The following is an 18,256-nucleotide window of genomic DNA, read 5'->3' on the forward strand; positions in this document are numbered from 1 at the left end:
AATGAAACTATCTTTTTGCTTGTGTATTTTGGACATACATACCTAACAATTTGTGAATTTGCCACACATTGGACAATTCAAAATTGGCGCTTCTTTTTGGGTTGAAATTTATAAGTTTTTTTTTTTTAGGCACAGAAAATAAATGTTAACTTTAATACTTCATAAAATTTTTCACTCACAATGTCTACCTACCGTCTTTTACAGCTGTATTATTCAGTGAGCTCCATTGGCAAAACACAGCAACATAAGGATCTGTTCCCGATACCAGTGGAAATAAGTAGTTTGCAAAATGGTCCTTAGAAGTATATATCAGACTTTGATCCTTCCTATTTAGATACTAATTTGTAGTAATATGACATCTAAGTCCACACATTACAAAGCGTTATGAACCAAGATTTGTTTACAGAGGCTGCAGTGTTTGAATAATTATGCAAATCACCTTTTGCTGCTGACAAAGCGCAATCTTCCCAAGGGGTTTTTCTCATAATTGCAGTTCATCTGTTGTCATTTTTTTTATTAAGTATCATATTTAGTAAATAAATAATTCTTCAGTCTGATTGTGCAATTTAGTCTACTCTCACTCATCATACTTTGAATTATACAATTTAGCGACCACAAACAAAATGGTCTCCAATCAACAGCTGAGGATTAGACTTTACTTCTGGTCAAAATAAAAGCTGAAGCACATAGAAATACTGTCTAATGCGTCTTGCTAATTTATTAAAATTAGCAAGAAGTATTTATTTATTTTTTTGTCCTTCTACAACAACAAACTTCATTGCATTGTAGTGTTAAGGACTGCATTTCTATTCAGCACCCTAGAAACAATCCTTGTAGGATTGTGACCTACATCAGCTTTGTATGTTTTTGCAGGTTAGGTGAAAATCTGGGGCCAAGATTAATTGTCTGAGCTTCAAAGCAATCATTGATTATTAGTTATTATTTGCTGAGATGCATCTACGAAGAAATTGAGCTCCAATATATAGAAAATATTAAATGCATAGCCTCAGATTATAACTACGTTAACACAAATATTTAATTATTCTTTGCACTTTCATAAAGTAAGCTTCTTAAACTTTAAACAAATAGCTTTGCAAGTCACTACCTGCGTAACTTTTTTTAAAATTGACTTTTAACTTTTTCTTTTACTGTGATTTGATTATTTCAGGCTACTACAGATCTGTATGGAAACTGCACTCTGCGTCACTCTGGAACATCAGCAGCAGCACCGGAGGCAGCAGGCGTCTTTGCTCTGGCTCTTGAAGCTAAGTATGTGCTCCACGCTCCCTTTTCACATGCCTATCATAATTGCGCATATTGATTTAGATGGACTGTCTGCATGAAAGAGCATTAAGTTGCCTCGTTGAATGATGCTTAGGTTGAGAAGGTGGCAGCCAGAAGGCACAATCTCTGTATATGACATTCGGTTATGTTTTCCTTTATCCCCATCACCCTTCATCTTCACGTTCTATATTCCTGAGTGACTGAACTCTTTAATGGTGCAAGATATCTCTCCTTTTTTTTTTTTTTTTTTTTTCCATTTGTACAACACTTCTTAAAGAATTTCTTATTTTTCACAATAGCAACCTAAATAAACCTTCTGTGGTAGAGTACAGACAAACTAATAATCCTTGAATCAGTTAACTGATCACACTAGAACATTGCAAAAAAAAAAAAAAAGGACTTACTGTATGGTTGAAGAAGAGAGACTTTGTCTCATCATGTCACCGACAATAGGGATTCATCACAATCCGCATATGGTAAAAAAAATGTTATCTAAGAGCTAACAGTGATACCAAATGCAAGGACAATGGAGATTTGTTATTTGATGTCAATTCTGTAATCTGAACAATCACAGGATTTCAAATCCCGAGAGAGACCCAGTCATTCTTCCCTCTCTCTTCTCTCTCAGGACTTTGCTTCTCGCATTAAAGGCTGACACGATTCTCTGGGCATTAACTAACACCAGCTGATGGAGCTGTGTAAAGACGCACTGTTTGCTCAGCCCACACAATAATGATGTTGCTGTCTGAAGACCGGATGCCCAGCTGCAAATAGCTCACAAGCCTTTTTACTGCCCAAACACACTTGAACCGTAGAACAACACGAGTCTGCCAGAGTAAAGCTGTCACTAAAAACAGCCGCAGAAATGTACAAGAGATACAGACAAAGGCAACCATCCGAGCCTAAAACACAAACACTGAAGTTGGATGCTTTTAGCTATTCTATTTTTATGTTCAAAATGTTTTTTTTTTGTTCCTGGAGGAATCTCTCTGTAGGAACACGCTGCCCTAAATCCTCCATGTTTGGTTTTGTCTTAGCCCTAACCTGACATGGAGAGACATGCAGCACCTGTCGGTCCTGACGTCGAAGCGAAACCAGCTCCATGACGAAGTCCACCAGTGGAGAAGGAACGGCGTGGGTCTGGAGTTCAACCACCTGTTTGGGTATGGCGTGCTGGATGCTGGGGGGATGGTGAAAATGGCCAACGAATGGAAAACGGTGCCGGAGCGTTTCCACTGTGTAGCTGGATCCATCCAGGAAGCCCAGTAAGTTACTTCTTTTAAATTAATATTTAGATGACAGGTTATCATAAAATGCTATTTCGTTCTGCACATATGCAGCTTGCAGCCAACCTCCCAAGATTTTAGAGAGGAAAACCCCGCAGACTGTATGAGAGACACTCTCATCTAATTACTGGGTAATCCCCAGTATGACCTAATTCAGTAAAACATTGATAATCAGAGTATCCACTTAATACCCCTGTAATATTTATATCAGCTGCTCAGTCTGTTTTGTTCTGTAAAAACAGGGAAATTTAGAAATTCTACATTTGTTTGTCAAGATAAAGTATTTTAGCATCTTGAAAATATTTAATGACATCTGGTAATTATTATTATTATTATTATTATTTTATCACATTCAGTCATATTCAGATAACACTGCTACCTCATAAACATTCAGTTGTTCAGAATACATTTTATGTCCTAATTTTAGGAATTTTCTGAAATAAAGGTAATGCCAATCACAAACTGATTCGAATCAAAGCGCTTTTATGCTGATTTGATTTATTTTTTCTTCTCCAACGCACATGTACGGTGTGGTCACAATGCATGAATAGAAACCTGATTTTTAGTGTAGACATGCTGATCGCCAAGGTAGAAAAATTGCCCACTTCCAGTCTCTGCCTGATTTACTGGTGAGTCTCTAAATTAAAGGATATGGTATTTTATTTAGGACAATCCAGTCCAGATTTCATAAAGTATCACAGATTAAATGATTCAACATTTTCTGTAAGAAACTGTTAGTTAGCCCTTTAACTCTTTGCTGTTTGAAAGCAAACATCAGCGTTGTTTTGTTTCATGACTTAGCCAAAGTGAAGGCTGAGGAAAGAATCCATTTAGCTGTATTAGCCGGTCAATTAGTCTTTCACAAACAATGGATTGTGATTCAGTTAATTAATTGGCAGATGCATTAGATGGAAGGTAACATCAAGAGCAGGAATTTTATTTATTTATTTTGGTGTTTCTAACGTCCTTTTTAAAGCACTAACAGTAACCAATGGGTGTAAAATCGGGGCTTTAGAAAATGTGCAACAAAAGCAACAGAAAGACGGGGAAAAAAATCACATTTTGATCCAATTTTGTCAGCAAGCATGGATCTGCTGAAAAATCTGAGTTCTTTTATTTTTCAGTCTGTGCCTCTCCACAATGTGTTTATAAAAAAAATAATAAAAAAAAGGCAAATTTATGTTCTGCAATAGACTACACAATATTTCTCCCTGATCAAATTCTGAATTACCTTATAAATAAAAGTATCATTTCAGTTCTACGTTTGATATGGTGCTGAAGAGAATGTTGATCTGAACATTTGAGGTTCCTGTTTCTAAGATACTTACCATCCTCTGGATAGGACTTAAATTGTTGAACTCCAGCATTATTTAAGAGACGAGAATATCTATAAAAAAGTTCTTTACACGGCAAAGTTTACTGGGAAGGAATACCAGAAATAACTCTCGTTTTAAGGCTTTCAATTGTGTCTTAAAAGCTGATTCACTGGCGCTGTCATATTTTTTATTTTTTTATTTTTTTATCAGTTCTCTGTTTCCACAGCAGCACTGCAGGGCTTCTACTGCCTGTATTGTGGCGGAGCTATAATTACAACAATCCCACCTCTGTTGATAGCATATTATCAGAGAAGAGCAATAAACGCTGGTGTAGCCATGCTCACAAACGCTGCTCAGCAGTGATCTGATGGCTTCCCTGGCTGTTTATGGCTTACTTAGTTGGAGGAAAACTTCTCATTATCAGCTGAGCTGGCACACGGAGCACCGCAGAGCAGCGTGGTCGTTTTTAATCTGGAAAGATTCAGCCCTTCAGCGGCACCTCTGTCTTCACTCTGTGGCTTTGCAATTACTCTTGCACATTGCCCAAGAGTACATGTGAAAATGCTCATCTAAAATGTATTAACATGTGATTTTACTATTAAAGTAAAAGCATATATTTGAATGACATTTTTATGAAAAAAAAAAAAAATCACAGACAGAAAAAGCAATTTTGGCAAATTGGAGGTTAGTAAAACAGATTTATATCAGGTTCAATTTAAACACAATTACTTGTTTAAGCACCAAAATGAACATTCTCATTTTCACTCTCCACCACAAGAATTGGTTTGAGGGTAATTCAAAAAATATACCAATAAAATGTTTTCTTAGTCTTTGCACTGTGAGCTGTCAATAAAATATATATTGAGAACAGAGATAATCTCATGCTGCTGTGTCAAAGAACGACTGCAGAAAATGATAATTGTGCAATTATTTTAACTGAAAACTGAGTCTAAATTTAAAACAGGCTGTTTAAATCAGGACTTAGCATTGTTTACTTGACTAGCAATACTAAAACAGCTATCGGTTTGTGTTTATTCTTGAGAATATAGATCCTTGCTTTAACTCTGGGATTTCATAAGGACTCCCAACATATCCAGAGCTGAAATCAATCATGACAGCAAAGGCTGAAAGATTGAAGTTCTTTTAATCATCTTCTGTCAGTAACTGCATCCATACCAAAGAGTGTTGATGTCAATGTGGCTTCATATATAGCACTCAACATTGTGATAGATAGATAGATAGATAGATAGATAGGTTATCTTTTAGTAGTTGCTGCTTGTTGTGTAACACCTTGGCCTGAGACTTGTTAGTTTTCATAGATATTCTCTTTTTCTGTCAGCTCAGCTCAGTTTTGTACTCAGTTAATGATGTTTTCTTTGTGGTTTCCAACACTCCTCCTTCACTTTCCTTTTCTTGACACTTCTTGTCTGCTTCTCACTACCTGGGATGAGGCCTCAGCCTCTAATAATGGTATTAAACCTCTTCACAGCCTTTGGCCACCATCTGCCCTGCTGTGCTCTCACCCTGTCTTTCCTTCACCCAAAGAGATGGGAAAGCAGTGCGTTTTCTTAATCAAAATCACAGACACAAAGGTGAAAATAGGATCCATTTTATCCTGTGATTGTAGTTTCTGTTCTGAACAGATCTATAATTGAGAAATAAAAACTAGAAATTATTTTGAATTCTGGTTTGTGGCATACTTGTGTGACTTATTTTAAAAGCATTACATTTCCTTATATTTGGAGACGTGTCCTTTTGGTTTTGTCTCATCAGATAAATTAGTAATTGAAATAACGGGCCTAGATGACCACTGATACATGAAACATGAAAACATAATGGAGATGGCAGAAGCATCTTGTGGGTGTGGTTTTACTGTGGGATGGACACGTGCACTTAACAAAATAGGTGCCAATTTAATGGCATCTATTAGAAAGTTGCAGCTTGGACACAACTGGGACTTCCAAATTCAGTTCTCTTCAGCACTACGGAAATGCATAAAAACTTAGGAATTTGTGAAGAAAAAAAACCCCTCAAAAATAATCATCCTCTTATTTTTCTGTAATTTTGTTAAGCCTAAAGCAACAAATGTTAGAGAAAAATTATTATTTTTATGTTAGAGCATTGCAATATCTGGTTTCAATGGTTCTCACCCAAACCTTTCTGTTCACATCATCAATTCCATTAAGACCTTCATAAAAACATGTTACAAATTCAAAGTTTTTTATTAATTGAGATGGGAGTTCATATATTTTGGCCGCTGGAGCTCATTTTAAAATTTTTGCTTCCATCTTTTTCTCTCCATGCCAAACATTTTGTAGCTGGATTTTGTTTAATCGTATTAAAAACTATCAAATTGATATCACAAGTTGTGATGGAACAAAACTGACCTTGTTTCACCAAGAGACAAAACCTGTCTGTTTTAATCAATGTAAGGAATTTTAAAAAGCCTACAAAGCAATCTCTTCACTCTTTATATTACAAATTAGTTGAAACATCAGATTGACTGAAAATTTTTGAAAGAAGGGCAATATATACTAGATATATAGTCTTAGCTATATGAACTTAGCCCATTATCTGTCTTGTTTCTTTTGGCTCTGTTTGCTTTCTGAATCTCTTTTTCAAAAATTGCCTTCAACCATTTATTTCTGTTTCTTGTTTCTAAGTAAATTCCAGTCTGGCAATAAGCTGGTGCTAGCCATCACCACTGAGGCCTGTCAGGGGAAGGACAACTTTGTCCGCTACCTGGAGCACGTCCAGGCCGTGGTCACCGTCAACGCCACCCGCCGCGGAGACCTCAACATCAACATGACGTCACCGATGGGCACAAAGTCCATACTGTTGAGTCGAAGGCCCCGGGATGACGACTCCAAGGTCGGCTTTGACAAGTGGCCCTTCATGACCACCCACAGCTGGGGGGAGGACCCCCGTGGCACCTGGGTCCTGGAGGTGGGTTTTCGGGGCGACCAGCCTCAGCGGGGGGTCCTCAAGGAGTGGACTCTCATGCTGCACGGAACACAAAGTGCCCCTTACATAGACCAGATTGTGCGCGATTATCAGTCCAAACTTGCCATGTCCAAAAAGGAGGAGCTGGAGGAGGAGCTAGATGAGGCCGTAGAGAGAAGTCTGAAGAGCTTGATGAGTAAAAACAACTGAAATCAAAGTGTCACCTGCATGTTGCCAATCGCTTCACTTTTCCCTGTATTTTCAGTCTCGCTCTCTGCCCACAGTATCACTACACCACTTTGTTTTGTTCAGTGTTTCCTCTATTTTGTCTCCTGCTCTGCCTCTCTCCTTTCTGCTTTTTTTAAATTTTTTTTATCAAGAGTTTCCCTCAGATACCTTTGATGAATGTTTCTCCTAACAATCATGACAAAAGTATATCCCTCGATTAACTGTTGTAGAGAAGGCAGAACTATATCGGCAGAATTTTTACATTGTAATGAATTGTACATATACCAAATAGACGCCAGCGTTTCATGCTATCGCTTTCATGCCCTGCACCTTTCTTCTGCCAAATGTTGTACAGTTTTGTTTTTGTTTTTTGTTTTTTCTGTGACTGTAAATGATTTTCTGTCTCATTCTACTTAAACTTTAATTTCATCGCAAACAGAGCAGTGATACTTCTTTCCGTCTGTATTTTTGTGAAATTTTTGTAATCAAGGAAAGGAATGTGTAATTTATTTTGCAGAGTGTGGTCATGAGTTCATATTTCATAACCTTTGACGTATATGCTATAATAAACCTATTCAGCTATTTATTAAAGTATTTGAGTGATTTGGAGCACATCACCCAACATTTCTTTCTTCTAAATAAAGACTTCTACTCTATCAATTCAGTGCCCCAAACTGCACAAATAAATCAATCAAATGATGAATGCCAAAATAGAAAAAAACATGGAAAAATGTTGAAAACAATTCTCATTCAAAATTACATATGATGCCTTTCAAACGTTTCCAGGTTTCTTTGACTCTTTAGTAAATTGAACCTAAAAGGTACTATGCATTTTATTTGAATTCTACAACACAAAGTAGCACACAACTGTTCAGGGAAAATGTCACGTTTTCAAAATTTTCCACTATTCCCCCATAGATATTTTGTCCCGTTCTTCCTCAGTAACCATAAAATATAAATAAATACAAGTTCTTAGAAACCATCTAATTAGAAAACAGAGAATTCAATTGTATTTTTTTGTTATTTTAGTATAAATGCAATACTATTTGAACTGTATAAAAACAGCAGGTCTGTTAAATAAGAGTTTGAATTAAAGGGACAGTTTATCACAACTTGGCATTTATTGCCGGTGGGGAAGGAGCTCTAATTAAGACTCCTAAGCTGCAGTACAGAGAATAACAACAAATAACCATGTCTCTATTCGTGTAATAGTGAGACAGAAGTAGAACGGTAAATGTTTTGATCTACATAGGTCTTTCTGGAGTCATCCTTGCCTTTTTCTATACCTTTTCCATTTCCCACGTTTTTACATTTTTGAAGGACATTATTTGTAAAATTGCACATAAGATTGTGAGCTATTTAAGGATATCAAAATGTAAATTTTGTAAAATTGAAACATTTTTCTTTGCGAATAAACTAACTGCCCCTAAACCTAATAACTGTCTATATACCACCTTCGGTGGCAACAACTGCCATTAAATATTGCCACTGAACTCCACTCCGCTTTTTTTTTAGTTCAGCCACACTGGGAGGTTTTCAAGCTTGAACAGCCCATGTAAGATCACAACACAACATCTGAGTTAAATTCCAGAATTTAATCAAAACTGTATTTTTATTTTATTTTTTTTTTTACCATTCAGATGTGGGTCATCGAGGTGGTTGCCACAGGTTCGAGTCCCGGCCCGTTGACCCTTTCTGCATGTCTTCCCCCTCTGTCATAACAAGCTTTCCTGTCAGATCACTATCAAATAAAGGTCACTAGTTTAAAAACCTTTAAAGAAAGAAAAATCGTTTTGGTAACTGTTTCATCTTGAGATGAACAAAGCAAAACTTTAGTTGTTTGAGTCTTTTATTATTCAATATATCAAATCCAATTGATACACAGCAAAATAGTGCTGAGGGCAGAAAGTGGAATCCAATTAAACAATTAAGCTAAGAAGGGAAAGCCGGAGTTCTAAAAGAGAACATCAAATGGGTGGCACAACTTCTTACTCTTTTTGAGAGAATTGTTTTATTCTTTTTGTTAGGTGGCATAGAGCTTTTAAATCTTGTCCCAAGTTTTCAGACAGTAAAGGACTTATTGCATGGGTGCTGGCTGAACACAACTGAAATGCAATCAGGACTGAGGAGCAGAGACATCAAGCAAATAGGTGCAAGCAAGAGGAATATCAGGGTTGGGACAAGCAGGATGCATGTCCCAAACAGACTGAAACAGGTGTTAGTCATTTTTGCATTTAGTTATCCTGATACTAATAGCAACACTGCGTTCTCATTTAAGGGCCTGGACCACATTGCAGCCGACAGTCGATGTGGTTTCAGTGTTTCTTCTTGCTCGACTTTTCAATCATGGTCTCCACTACCATGGAGGTTTCCTCGTAACCTTTGACTTTGCGATTGTTGGAGAACTTTTCCACTGATTCCACCACCTCCACCTTTTCATAGCACATGGTGTCTGGGCTGAAGCTACTTGAGCTGGTGGTGCTGGTGCTGGTGCTGGAACCGGTACTAGAACTGCTGCCACCACGGGCTGTAGGTTTTTTCTTGGGCCTGTCGTTCCCAGGCACGGGATCTTGGGAGCTTGAGTCCGACGGTGGCAACAAGGGATTTGGATCTTTTGAGAAAGGCTCTCCATTATTAGATTTACCTTTTCCTCCGCTGTCTTTGGCCTTTCCACCGATGTTATCTTCTCCTGCGCTGGGAGGCAGTGTGGGACCGAGAGGCCTGGGGTCCACCATGGGCTGAAGGGGTGGAGGAGAGGGCGTGCCAGGTCCATGAGGCTCATAAGGATACATCATCCCATCTCTTATTGTGACAAAGATGCGACCAGCTGATGGAGTGGAAGTGTAGAAGCAGGGATCCAAGTAGCTGCCGTCACCGGTAACAAGGACATAGCGACCTTTGGTGTAGAAATCAGCAATTGGCTCAGGCCTCTGGTACTTTCTCATTCTGTCTCTGACAATGTTGCAAAGAGTGTCGAAGGCTTTGCTAATCTGCGCTCCATCAGGGACATCCTGTCGAGAAACTCCAGTGAGAACAGCCCCTTGATCTTCTTGTTTTACCCTTTCAGCCTGCACCTCTGCAGATGAGACTGCATTAGATTCTTCGTCGTCACCCTCTCCTGTATTTCTCTCCTCCTGGCCGCTGTCTATGACATCTTTTGGGGTCAGTTCTTTCTTCTTCAAGACCTTTTTAGTCAGTATCTTCTGTCTGGGCTTTATGCTTGTGATATCTTGGATAGCTTGGGTGATATCTGGGCATAAATAAAGACAAGTCAAGTGACTAAACCTCATGAACTGATAAATATTTAAAAAGACTTAAGTGGCAGCTACTGATTTTTTCTCATGCCCGTAAAGACATTACTTTAACTTTGTAAATTTCAATAGTATTTACTACTCTCTAATATGATGGTAACTGATGATACCCTTCTGGGTGACTTTAAAAACAAACCAACTGTGATTTGCTCATCATGTCCTTACCTCTCCCCGTGCTTGATGCGCAGGGTGTGTGAGTGTAGCGGTAATTAGTGGTAAACAGGGTAATGGGAGTGCCAATTATGGCAGAATTCAACCTGCAGGTTAAGAAAAGAGAGGGAGATAATAATAAAAAATGTCGCCCAGGCAACAGCGATGTGCTCAAAAGCTTTTACAACCTGGAAAACACACAGTTGAAATTTCTTTCTGTAAGTGAGAAAAGGAAGAAACCGCAACGTGGACGAGGTAAAGATCTGTTATGTCACAGAGCCACCTAGTGGTGGATGCAATGCAATCCAATAACTTGTTAAGTTATCTTCTACAAAAAAATTAGCTTTACTAAAAATTTGCTATTCACTTAGGTGATTTACAGTAAGAGATTTGCTGTACCGGTAAATCACCAAAATGATCTGGGGATATCAGCAGCCAGAAGGTTGTTTTTAAACTATGAAAATAAGAGCAATACTTTTTGGGGGACAAAAAAAAATGTCAAGAGGCACAACAAGTACTTCATTATGCCAGAAAGTTTGACATTTTTTAATAGAAATAACATTTTGTTAATATACCTGAACAGAAAATAAATAAAAACAACACTTCTTCCTAAATATAATGGCGCTACAAAGCACTTAACTCTGTTAAATCACTCTGGATGAATTTGAGCTCATTCTTGTTTGCATGATTATTTTAATTTGATTTCCATATTGAAGACTTTCACATTTCAGAATAAATGGTCAGTTATATTTAATGTGACTACTCCAAAACCCTCATTACAAATGTTTAACCATTTCAAAGTGCAATGCTCTGGACACCAATCCAAAGCATCGCTGTAAAAACCAATTAATTTGAGCTTTTCGAACAGAATTTCGGTTCGAGAGGAACATCTGAGTTTCTATCAGCTACATAATTTATTCAGTTACTGAAGCAGCAAAACAACCCCACACCATTTCACTTCCACCACAATATTTGATTGCTGGCGTGATTAAAACTAATATAATGATCTGTTACAAAAAATAAAAAATAAAAAATAAAAAACAGAATAAAATCTTTCTTACACCACTGCAGTTTCTTTGGGGAAGGTTATAACATATGTTTGATAAACTGTATTTCTGTGGTCTAGAAATCATAAGAAAGAAGTTTACCTGTTATCTTCATTCTCGATTATCCTCTTGTACCGCTCCAGCTCGTTCTCAAGGGACGTCTGATACATGGCCAGGTGGCGACAGTCGCTGATATATTTTTCCAACGATTTCTCAGCTTCCTCAATCTCCTTCCGTAAAGATTCGATTTTCTCATTGTACAGCTGGATCTCATTGTCATAATTCTCTTGTGTGCTTTTGATGGTTTGCTCCAGCATTGCAGTCTGAGAGAATACAATATCAACATTGTTAAAGAAAATACAGTGTACAATGTTGATAATAATTATTAAGAAGGGATTTTTTTTTTTTACCCGTATCATTGTAATTATTATTTTACATAATGTAGGTAGTAAAATGATGATTACAATCATAATTAAGACTATTAAATTGAACATAACATTGGAGGCAGTAAAAACAGGTGACACCTGTATTTATACAAAGATTATTTCCACAAATATATGGTACATCTCAAATAAAAAATAAAAATATGGAACATGTTACAAAAATCAAACTCTAGTGAAATAAAGTGTCTTGCTCACATCTGCTAGCTAAAAGTTTTAACAGTAGAAAATATTACATGTGGCATCTTACACTTTAGCACCATATCTGCCATAAATATATAATATTTTTAGAATTCAACACCCCATATTAATTATTTATCCTCTTCATCCCTTGACTGATTTAATTAGCATAAAATACATTTAGAAACATTTAACCCTTAAGCAAAGTTTGAGCTAAACAATGATCTAATATTTTGATCTGGTGCTTTAATATTCCAAATGTTTTATATCTTTGGAGAAATATAATTCAAAATAAAAACAGCTGCCTGATTTACATTATTATAAAATTACATTCTTTAATGGTATGCATGACATAAAATGTGGAACTGGAATTTTGACTAAATGAAGCAATTGTTTTTAAAATGGCTTGATAAATTTAGGGGCATTCCAGCGTTTTAAAAAAAAACATGACTCACACATTCTATTATTAAAGGGCATAAAAGCAATTACTACAATAATTTATTAATTAAAAATGGAAAAAAAAGAGATGCCAGCTATACAAAAGGGATGATTTTTTTTTCTTTATTGCTGCTTATGGATTTTTTTAAATTATTCTGTTGGGAAGTCCTCAGAAATCCCTCTTTGGGTACCTGCGAGTTACGCAAAATGTCACGTTGCCATGGCAACTTACCTCACTCTGCAAGCGTTGCTTCTGAATCTGCAGCTGATAGAGGGCGCTCTTGTACTCTTCCAGCTGAGTCTGCAGCCCTGGTATTTTCTTTTGGGCCAGCAACTTCTCCTGCTCCTTCACACATGTAGCACAAATCAGTAGCAGCTCAACAACACTGGTTGCATATTCTTGCAGCGTGGTGCTAACTCCTCCCTGACATGAACTGATTACTTATTTGAGTCGACATTAGGATATACTTGAAAACGAGTGACTGGGAAAGAATGAATGAGCTGTGAAATGCCAAAACAAGTGTGTGACACATTCTGATCCATGTCTCCTGAAAAATCCTGATACATTTCTAAATTAAAGCAAAGCCTCTGTGACATTTGAATTTATAGAAAAACTAATAAGCTTTAATATGGAACTTCATTCATTTTGGATAGAAGAAAAGAGGATCTACCAGGATGGTTTGAGAGCCATCAGGGTGCAAAATTTATTTGAAATAAATTTTGGACAGTGGCCTGAAAGACTTGATTTAAACAAGTTCAAGCACATTTTCTTCTCAACCAGCGTTTTTCAGATTTTTATTTATTTATTTTTTTATTTTTTTAGAACAAAGAAATCAATTTGCATGCAATTCTATGGAAAATTATTCTGCTTCTAACTTAATGTGTGACCTTCAAAGCCTATTTTACTCAGTGTGGTCTCAATAAAGACTTTAACTTCTACATTACTAATTACTATTGATTTTTTTATTTTTTAGTTTTTTTAATGAATCCCTGATCTGGAGCGCAGCATTTGAACAATAGTCATGAAACCTGCTAGTGTTTTCAAGCTGCTAGTAGATATATGAGTTTTTAACTTATTGCAGTAAGAAAAACTGTGACTCTCATCCCGTTGTCCAGGGAAACAGAACCAATTAAACCATTCAGAAGCAGCACTGCTTCTAAGACACATTTAAACAAATAAATCCCCAATCTACTAGATTCAAACAACGGCCACGGTGGCACAGTTACTCAAAAATTAGAATGCACTGTCATTCTCCTCTGTATTTACCTAATTATGTGTCCTGCCACTTTTAAAATTGCTCATCTTTACAGGAGTCTTGATGAAAGGTTCAGTTCATGTCCATCCCAACAAAACATGCACAAGGACACACTAATCAGACAAATGGACAGACAAGGAGCCAATTGGTCAGAGGAGCCAGGGACAGCATCAGCTGCTTACACGTAGCAGGGCTGACACACGTGCTAACACCAGCCTCTTCCTCCGGGGAGAATTGAACACACACACGATGACAACATTGGTGACCTTACCTCGGAGATGCCAGCTGACACATTGGGAGCAAAGGGAAGTGTCTGGTTTATTTGCTGCAAAATGTTTACGTAGGTTTCAATCTCTACAAGGTCCTGTTATAAAATAAGTTAAAGAAAGAGAAAAGATATATATATAAGGCATACAATTCAGTGAGAAAGAGAAAATGCATCTGATCATATTCTAAAAGTTACCAACAAATCTACTTCAATCTTACTGGGGATTTGAGGAGGTAAAATTAAATTAGTTGAAGTCTTTCATTTAGCCCAGCAATATGACCGAATATTTCTGCAGACAAAGGGGATTTTCTACCTACAAGTATTAATACTGTCGTGATCTAAGAGCATGATAAAGAGTGGCTTATATTTCTTCACTCCAGAGGAATACCTCCAACTTAAGCAACATAAGCCTTGTACTCACATGAAATTACTCTCCTTATTCTATTCTACATAATGCAAAAAGAGCAGTGCCCTTTGATATGCTGTGTAAACCCTGTAGAGTTGTGGAATAATTCATCATCAAGCTGCCTCAATTGAAGCAAAAATTAGAATGAAATTGTGAAAGTAGGAAAGTCTTTTGAATTCACACATGATGCATGTAACATTTTAGTCTTTATGTGCCTCAGATTTTTTTTTTTTTTTAGCTTTCTTTTCCCCCCCCAAAAACAAAAAAAAAAAAAAAAAAAAAAAAGGTTGCTAAAGCCCCAGGAAATTTATAACACATGCCGTGGAATCTGTTTGGGAATTTAGTACAAGACTCATTTAGTTAGTAAGTTGAGATCAAATGTGTTTCTGACAGAGACACAATATCAAATCTACAGTTATTTAAATGAATAGTATTTGACAAAATGTACATTTTTGGACAGACTATGAGTTAACCAATGCTAATGATTGTGATGCATTTGGCTTATTTGACTTTCACTAAATGCTTTTCACTTCAAGTCATTTGTACAATGTGAATAACTATAAAGGCCCCTAATCACCTTATACTTGATGGTGTTCCTTCAGTATCAATTCTGGGTGGTATTTCCTTTACGACAAAAAATGTTACGTATAAAAGAATCTACTTTGAATAGATAATCATATGTTGTGAGCTGTAACTTTTAAGAAACTTGTTTGCAATTCAGTTAAATTTCCTATTCCTGGTGGTTTAGTTTCCACTTGTTGCCAAGAAGAATCTAAATTTGAACTGATCGCCAAAAACCCTGTATGTTTGTAACAACGAGCCCAAATGGTTAGGCTACAACCGCCTAAAAATAAAGAAATGTTGGCTTCTGAGAAGGACTAAAAATATTGAAATACTTTAAGGTTTAAGAAATAACCAGTGATCTAGGTTAGCCTCATATAATAGGTAATAAGATAATAATGCATGATAATCTATTGTTTCCAACCCTCTAAAGGAAAATGACCCCTTATAAATGATCAAATACACATCTGAGGTCTTGGTGTGAGCTTCTGCTGCTGTGCGACTGTGTCCAACTGGCTAAATGTAACATCAGCATTTAAAATGCAAGTTCAGAACACCTGGAACATATTAGCAATCATGTTTACTCCCAACAGTCCCATGGTGTATAAATGTTACACACAGTTGCAATATATTTGTGTTATATTGTGCAAACTTACTGGACATAATGAAATATGCATGTCTTTTAGTGTATTGTAAAATGTGCAGCTTTCTAGTGTGTCAGAGCAGATTGTAATACATTTAATGTTTTGATCTATTTTCTTTTTTCTATACCATGTTTTATGATTGTCCGATGCTGGGGTGATAAAACGTCCTTGTTCTATACACATGTGCAAAGAGCCTTGGTCTGCTCCACACTGGTCCAAAATGATTAGCTAAATTAATATGAAAATAGGTCAGACTGTACTCCTATGGAGACAGCTCAAGTATTTAACATGTGAGCCGCACAGCATGTGACAAACTTATGCTGCTTCATGGACATTGTGCGTCATTTGAACAGCATTTGCCTAAACTCCAAAGCAGTGGTAAGCAGTCAGTCAGTCTGACCTTCTTATTTCTAACTCTGGTGGAATTGATGTCATCCTGCAGGAACTGAGACTGGATCTGATACTCCAGATTCTTTAGCAGAGCACTGTCAGCTTCCTGTAGGGAGAAAAGAGAACAAAATGAAAGAGAGAAAAAAAAATATGAGAAAAATAGAACATCTATTTGACATTTACACAGTGCAACAAAATTAAACTCTCCTATTAACAGTCTTAGTTTTTTTTTTTTTTTTCACATTGCAGTTGCAAAAATTGATTGTTTTCATATTTTCTGTGAACAAGCATAGGTTCTTCAATGCAGTACCTTGTTTAAATGCTCCAGAGTGCCCCGGAGCTGCTCTTGGTAATCACATTCACTTTTGTATCTGAAAAAAAAAGAAACATGTAATATTTAGCAAAGGCCAGTTTAATTTATGGAGCGTCCAAAAAGCTCGAGCTTGTCCGTCTTCTCCCAGTGCTAACTAGAAATAGCCAATCAGAGCCCAGAGTCTTAGTGCTGATAGTTACAATCTCATCTGGCGCTGCCAACTATTCCCTGTCAGCAGATCCTGTTATGAATGTTCAGGTTAGTTAGCATAGTCAGCGATGATGATGGATAACATTTTTTTTTTCTGTAACAGTACATTGTTTCTCTCCTCTTAGCACATTTAGTAGTGGGAAAATAAGATTGAGTGACAGCAGTAAGATCTTCCTCTTGGCTCTGATTGGTTGTTTTTGATCGGGAGCGTTGCATTTTTTCAGACAGCAGTAATAGCTCAGTAATAGCTCAGCCCAACATGTTTAAAGAGCGGCCCATAAAAACACAGAATGTTTGGTAGCAGCCAATAACAGTTTGTAAAAAATATTTTGCTTTCATGTTGATTGTTCACACATAAAAAAAAAAAAAAAGATTTAACTTTTCTCAAGATTGACTAAAACAGTATATATTTGAACAATTTTGCATGATTTGAAACATAAGCAGTCAGCTAGAATAATGGCATGATCACTATCCAAATTTTGTGATGGTGAAGAGTTTTTGAACTTTAGGTTTCTTATATTTTCTGACAAGCAAAAGAAAAAAAAAAAAAACAATTACCCAGCAGCTTCTGCTGTTGATCACTCTCTATAAATTCTGATACAATTTACTTAATTATGATCCATCTTTGACCTTTGACCAAAGGATAAACAAATGTCTGTCGTCCTCCTTACTTGTTGGTATAGTCATCCAGCATACGACAAGCTTCCCTCAGCTCCCGCTCCAGCTTGCCGTGCTCGGAGCCCAGCTCTCTGATTCGCTGCCTGTTGATTTCAATCTGCTCTGTGAAGGCCTCCTCGAGGCCACTGGCCTCCTCCATCCGCTGCAGCGTCTCCAGCTGCTTGCGGAACACGGCGTTCCGCTGCTCCAGCACTCGAGCCCGGTTGATGTACCGGGCGAAGCGGCTGTTGAGCTCCTGAAGGCTCTCCCAGCCCTGGATGGCTGAGACGCCTGCAGGGGTTTCAGAGTCCTCGGTTTCTTCATCAAAGACATCGGAGCGCTCATACTTCTCCTTGCGCACCTCGCGCTGGAAGCTGGTCTTAAACATATTGGCCAGGTTCCTCTGGGCTGATGGTAACCCTGGAGTGCTTCAGCACCTTTAATGTGAGAAAACTTAGGTGCTCACCCTTAGCAGTCTCATGCTAGACTGAACAGTGTAAAGCAATGACTGTAGTCGAAATAGCTGTCCCCGCCCCGGGCCCCCCCCCTCGCCCTGCCTATCATATCAGCCTGGGGCCTTCCAGAATTTATTGTTGCTTTTGTGGCACAGATGTGAAAAGCGTTGCTCTTGATGACAAAGCAGAAACACAAAAGCAAACAATTGGCCTTCCAGTAAAAAAAACTAGGTCGTCCCTTGCTATTATTTTGGTTCTTAGTCAGCTGCTTTCTGCATCCCTGTTTGGACCTCTGGATGTTGGCCCACTGCAGCACAGGGGGGAAATTGAATGCAGTACAATGCATCAGAGTGACAAAAAACATTTCCAGGCAAAAAAGTCTATTAAGGTAAAGTCTAGTCAGATTGTGGTTGATTTTGAGTGTTTTCACACTTGGTGAAAGACAGTCGACTTGATTTTATTGGTCACCAAAGA

The 18,256-nt window shown here is 37.5% G+C and overlaps 2 protein-coding genes across 2 annotated transcripts in view; one reads left to right on the forward strand and one right to left on the reverse strand.

The window, feature by feature from the left end:
- The window catches only part of pcsk2 (proprotein convertase subtilisin/kexin type 2), a 31,107-nt gene extending 24,022 nt beyond the window's left edge, over positions 1-7,085 (forward strand). The window contains exons 10-12 of the mRNA XM_015032437.1: positions 1,169-1,269; positions 2,322-2,549; positions 6,550-7,085. Of these exons, the coding sequence (XP_014887923.1) occupies positions 1,169-1,269; positions 2,322-2,549; positions 6,550-7,039 (819 nt within the window). The 3' untranslated portion in view covers positions 7,040-7,085. The remainder of the gene's footprint in view (positions 1-1,168; positions 1,270-2,321; positions 2,550-6,549) is intronic.
- Positions 7,086-8,888: 1,803 nt separating this feature from the next.
- bfsp1 (beaded filament structural protein 1) lies at positions 8,889-17,879 on the reverse strand. Its single transcript, XM_015032436.1, has 8 exons — positions 17,342-17,879; positions 16,458-16,518; positions 16,158-16,253; positions 14,150-14,242; positions 12,855-12,968; positions 11,667-11,887; positions 10,534-10,625; positions 8,889-10,307 (listed from the first exon to the last, which is right to left on the reverse strand). Exons 1-8 carry the CDS (start codon positions 17,713-17,715, stop codon positions 9,373-9,375), a joined length of 1,986 nt encoding a protein of 661 aa, XP_014887922.1. The 5' UTR covers positions 17,716-17,879; the 3' UTR covers positions 8,889-9,372.
- Between the last annotated feature and the right edge of the window lie 377 nt (positions 17,880-18,256).

Source organism: Poecilia latipinna, unplaced genomic scaffold (assembly GCF_001443285.1).
Source record: "Poecilia latipinna isolate Pla-1442-1.1 unplaced genomic scaffold, P_latipinna-1.0 Scaffold241, whole genome shotgun sequence".
Classification (NCBI taxonomy): domain Eukaryota; kingdom Metazoa; phylum Chordata; class Actinopteri; order Cyprinodontiformes; family Poeciliidae; genus Poecilia; species Poecilia latipinna.

Bases quoted from the DNA above. Each gene is read 5' to 3' on its own strand.
- bfsp1 (XM_015032436.1), bottom strand. From the start codon at position 17,715: ATGTTTAAGACCAGCTTCCAGCGCGAGGTGCGCAAGGAGAAGTATGAG. The intron at 12,969-14,149 runs GTAAGGTCACCA...ACATGTGTGAAG, and splicing joins TGTCAGCTGGCATCTCCGAG to GAGCAGGAGAAGTTGCTGGC. The intron at 10,626-11,666 runs GTAAACTTCTTT...CTTAACCTGCAG, and splicing joins ATCGAGAATGAAGATAACAG to GTTGAATTCTGCCATAATTG.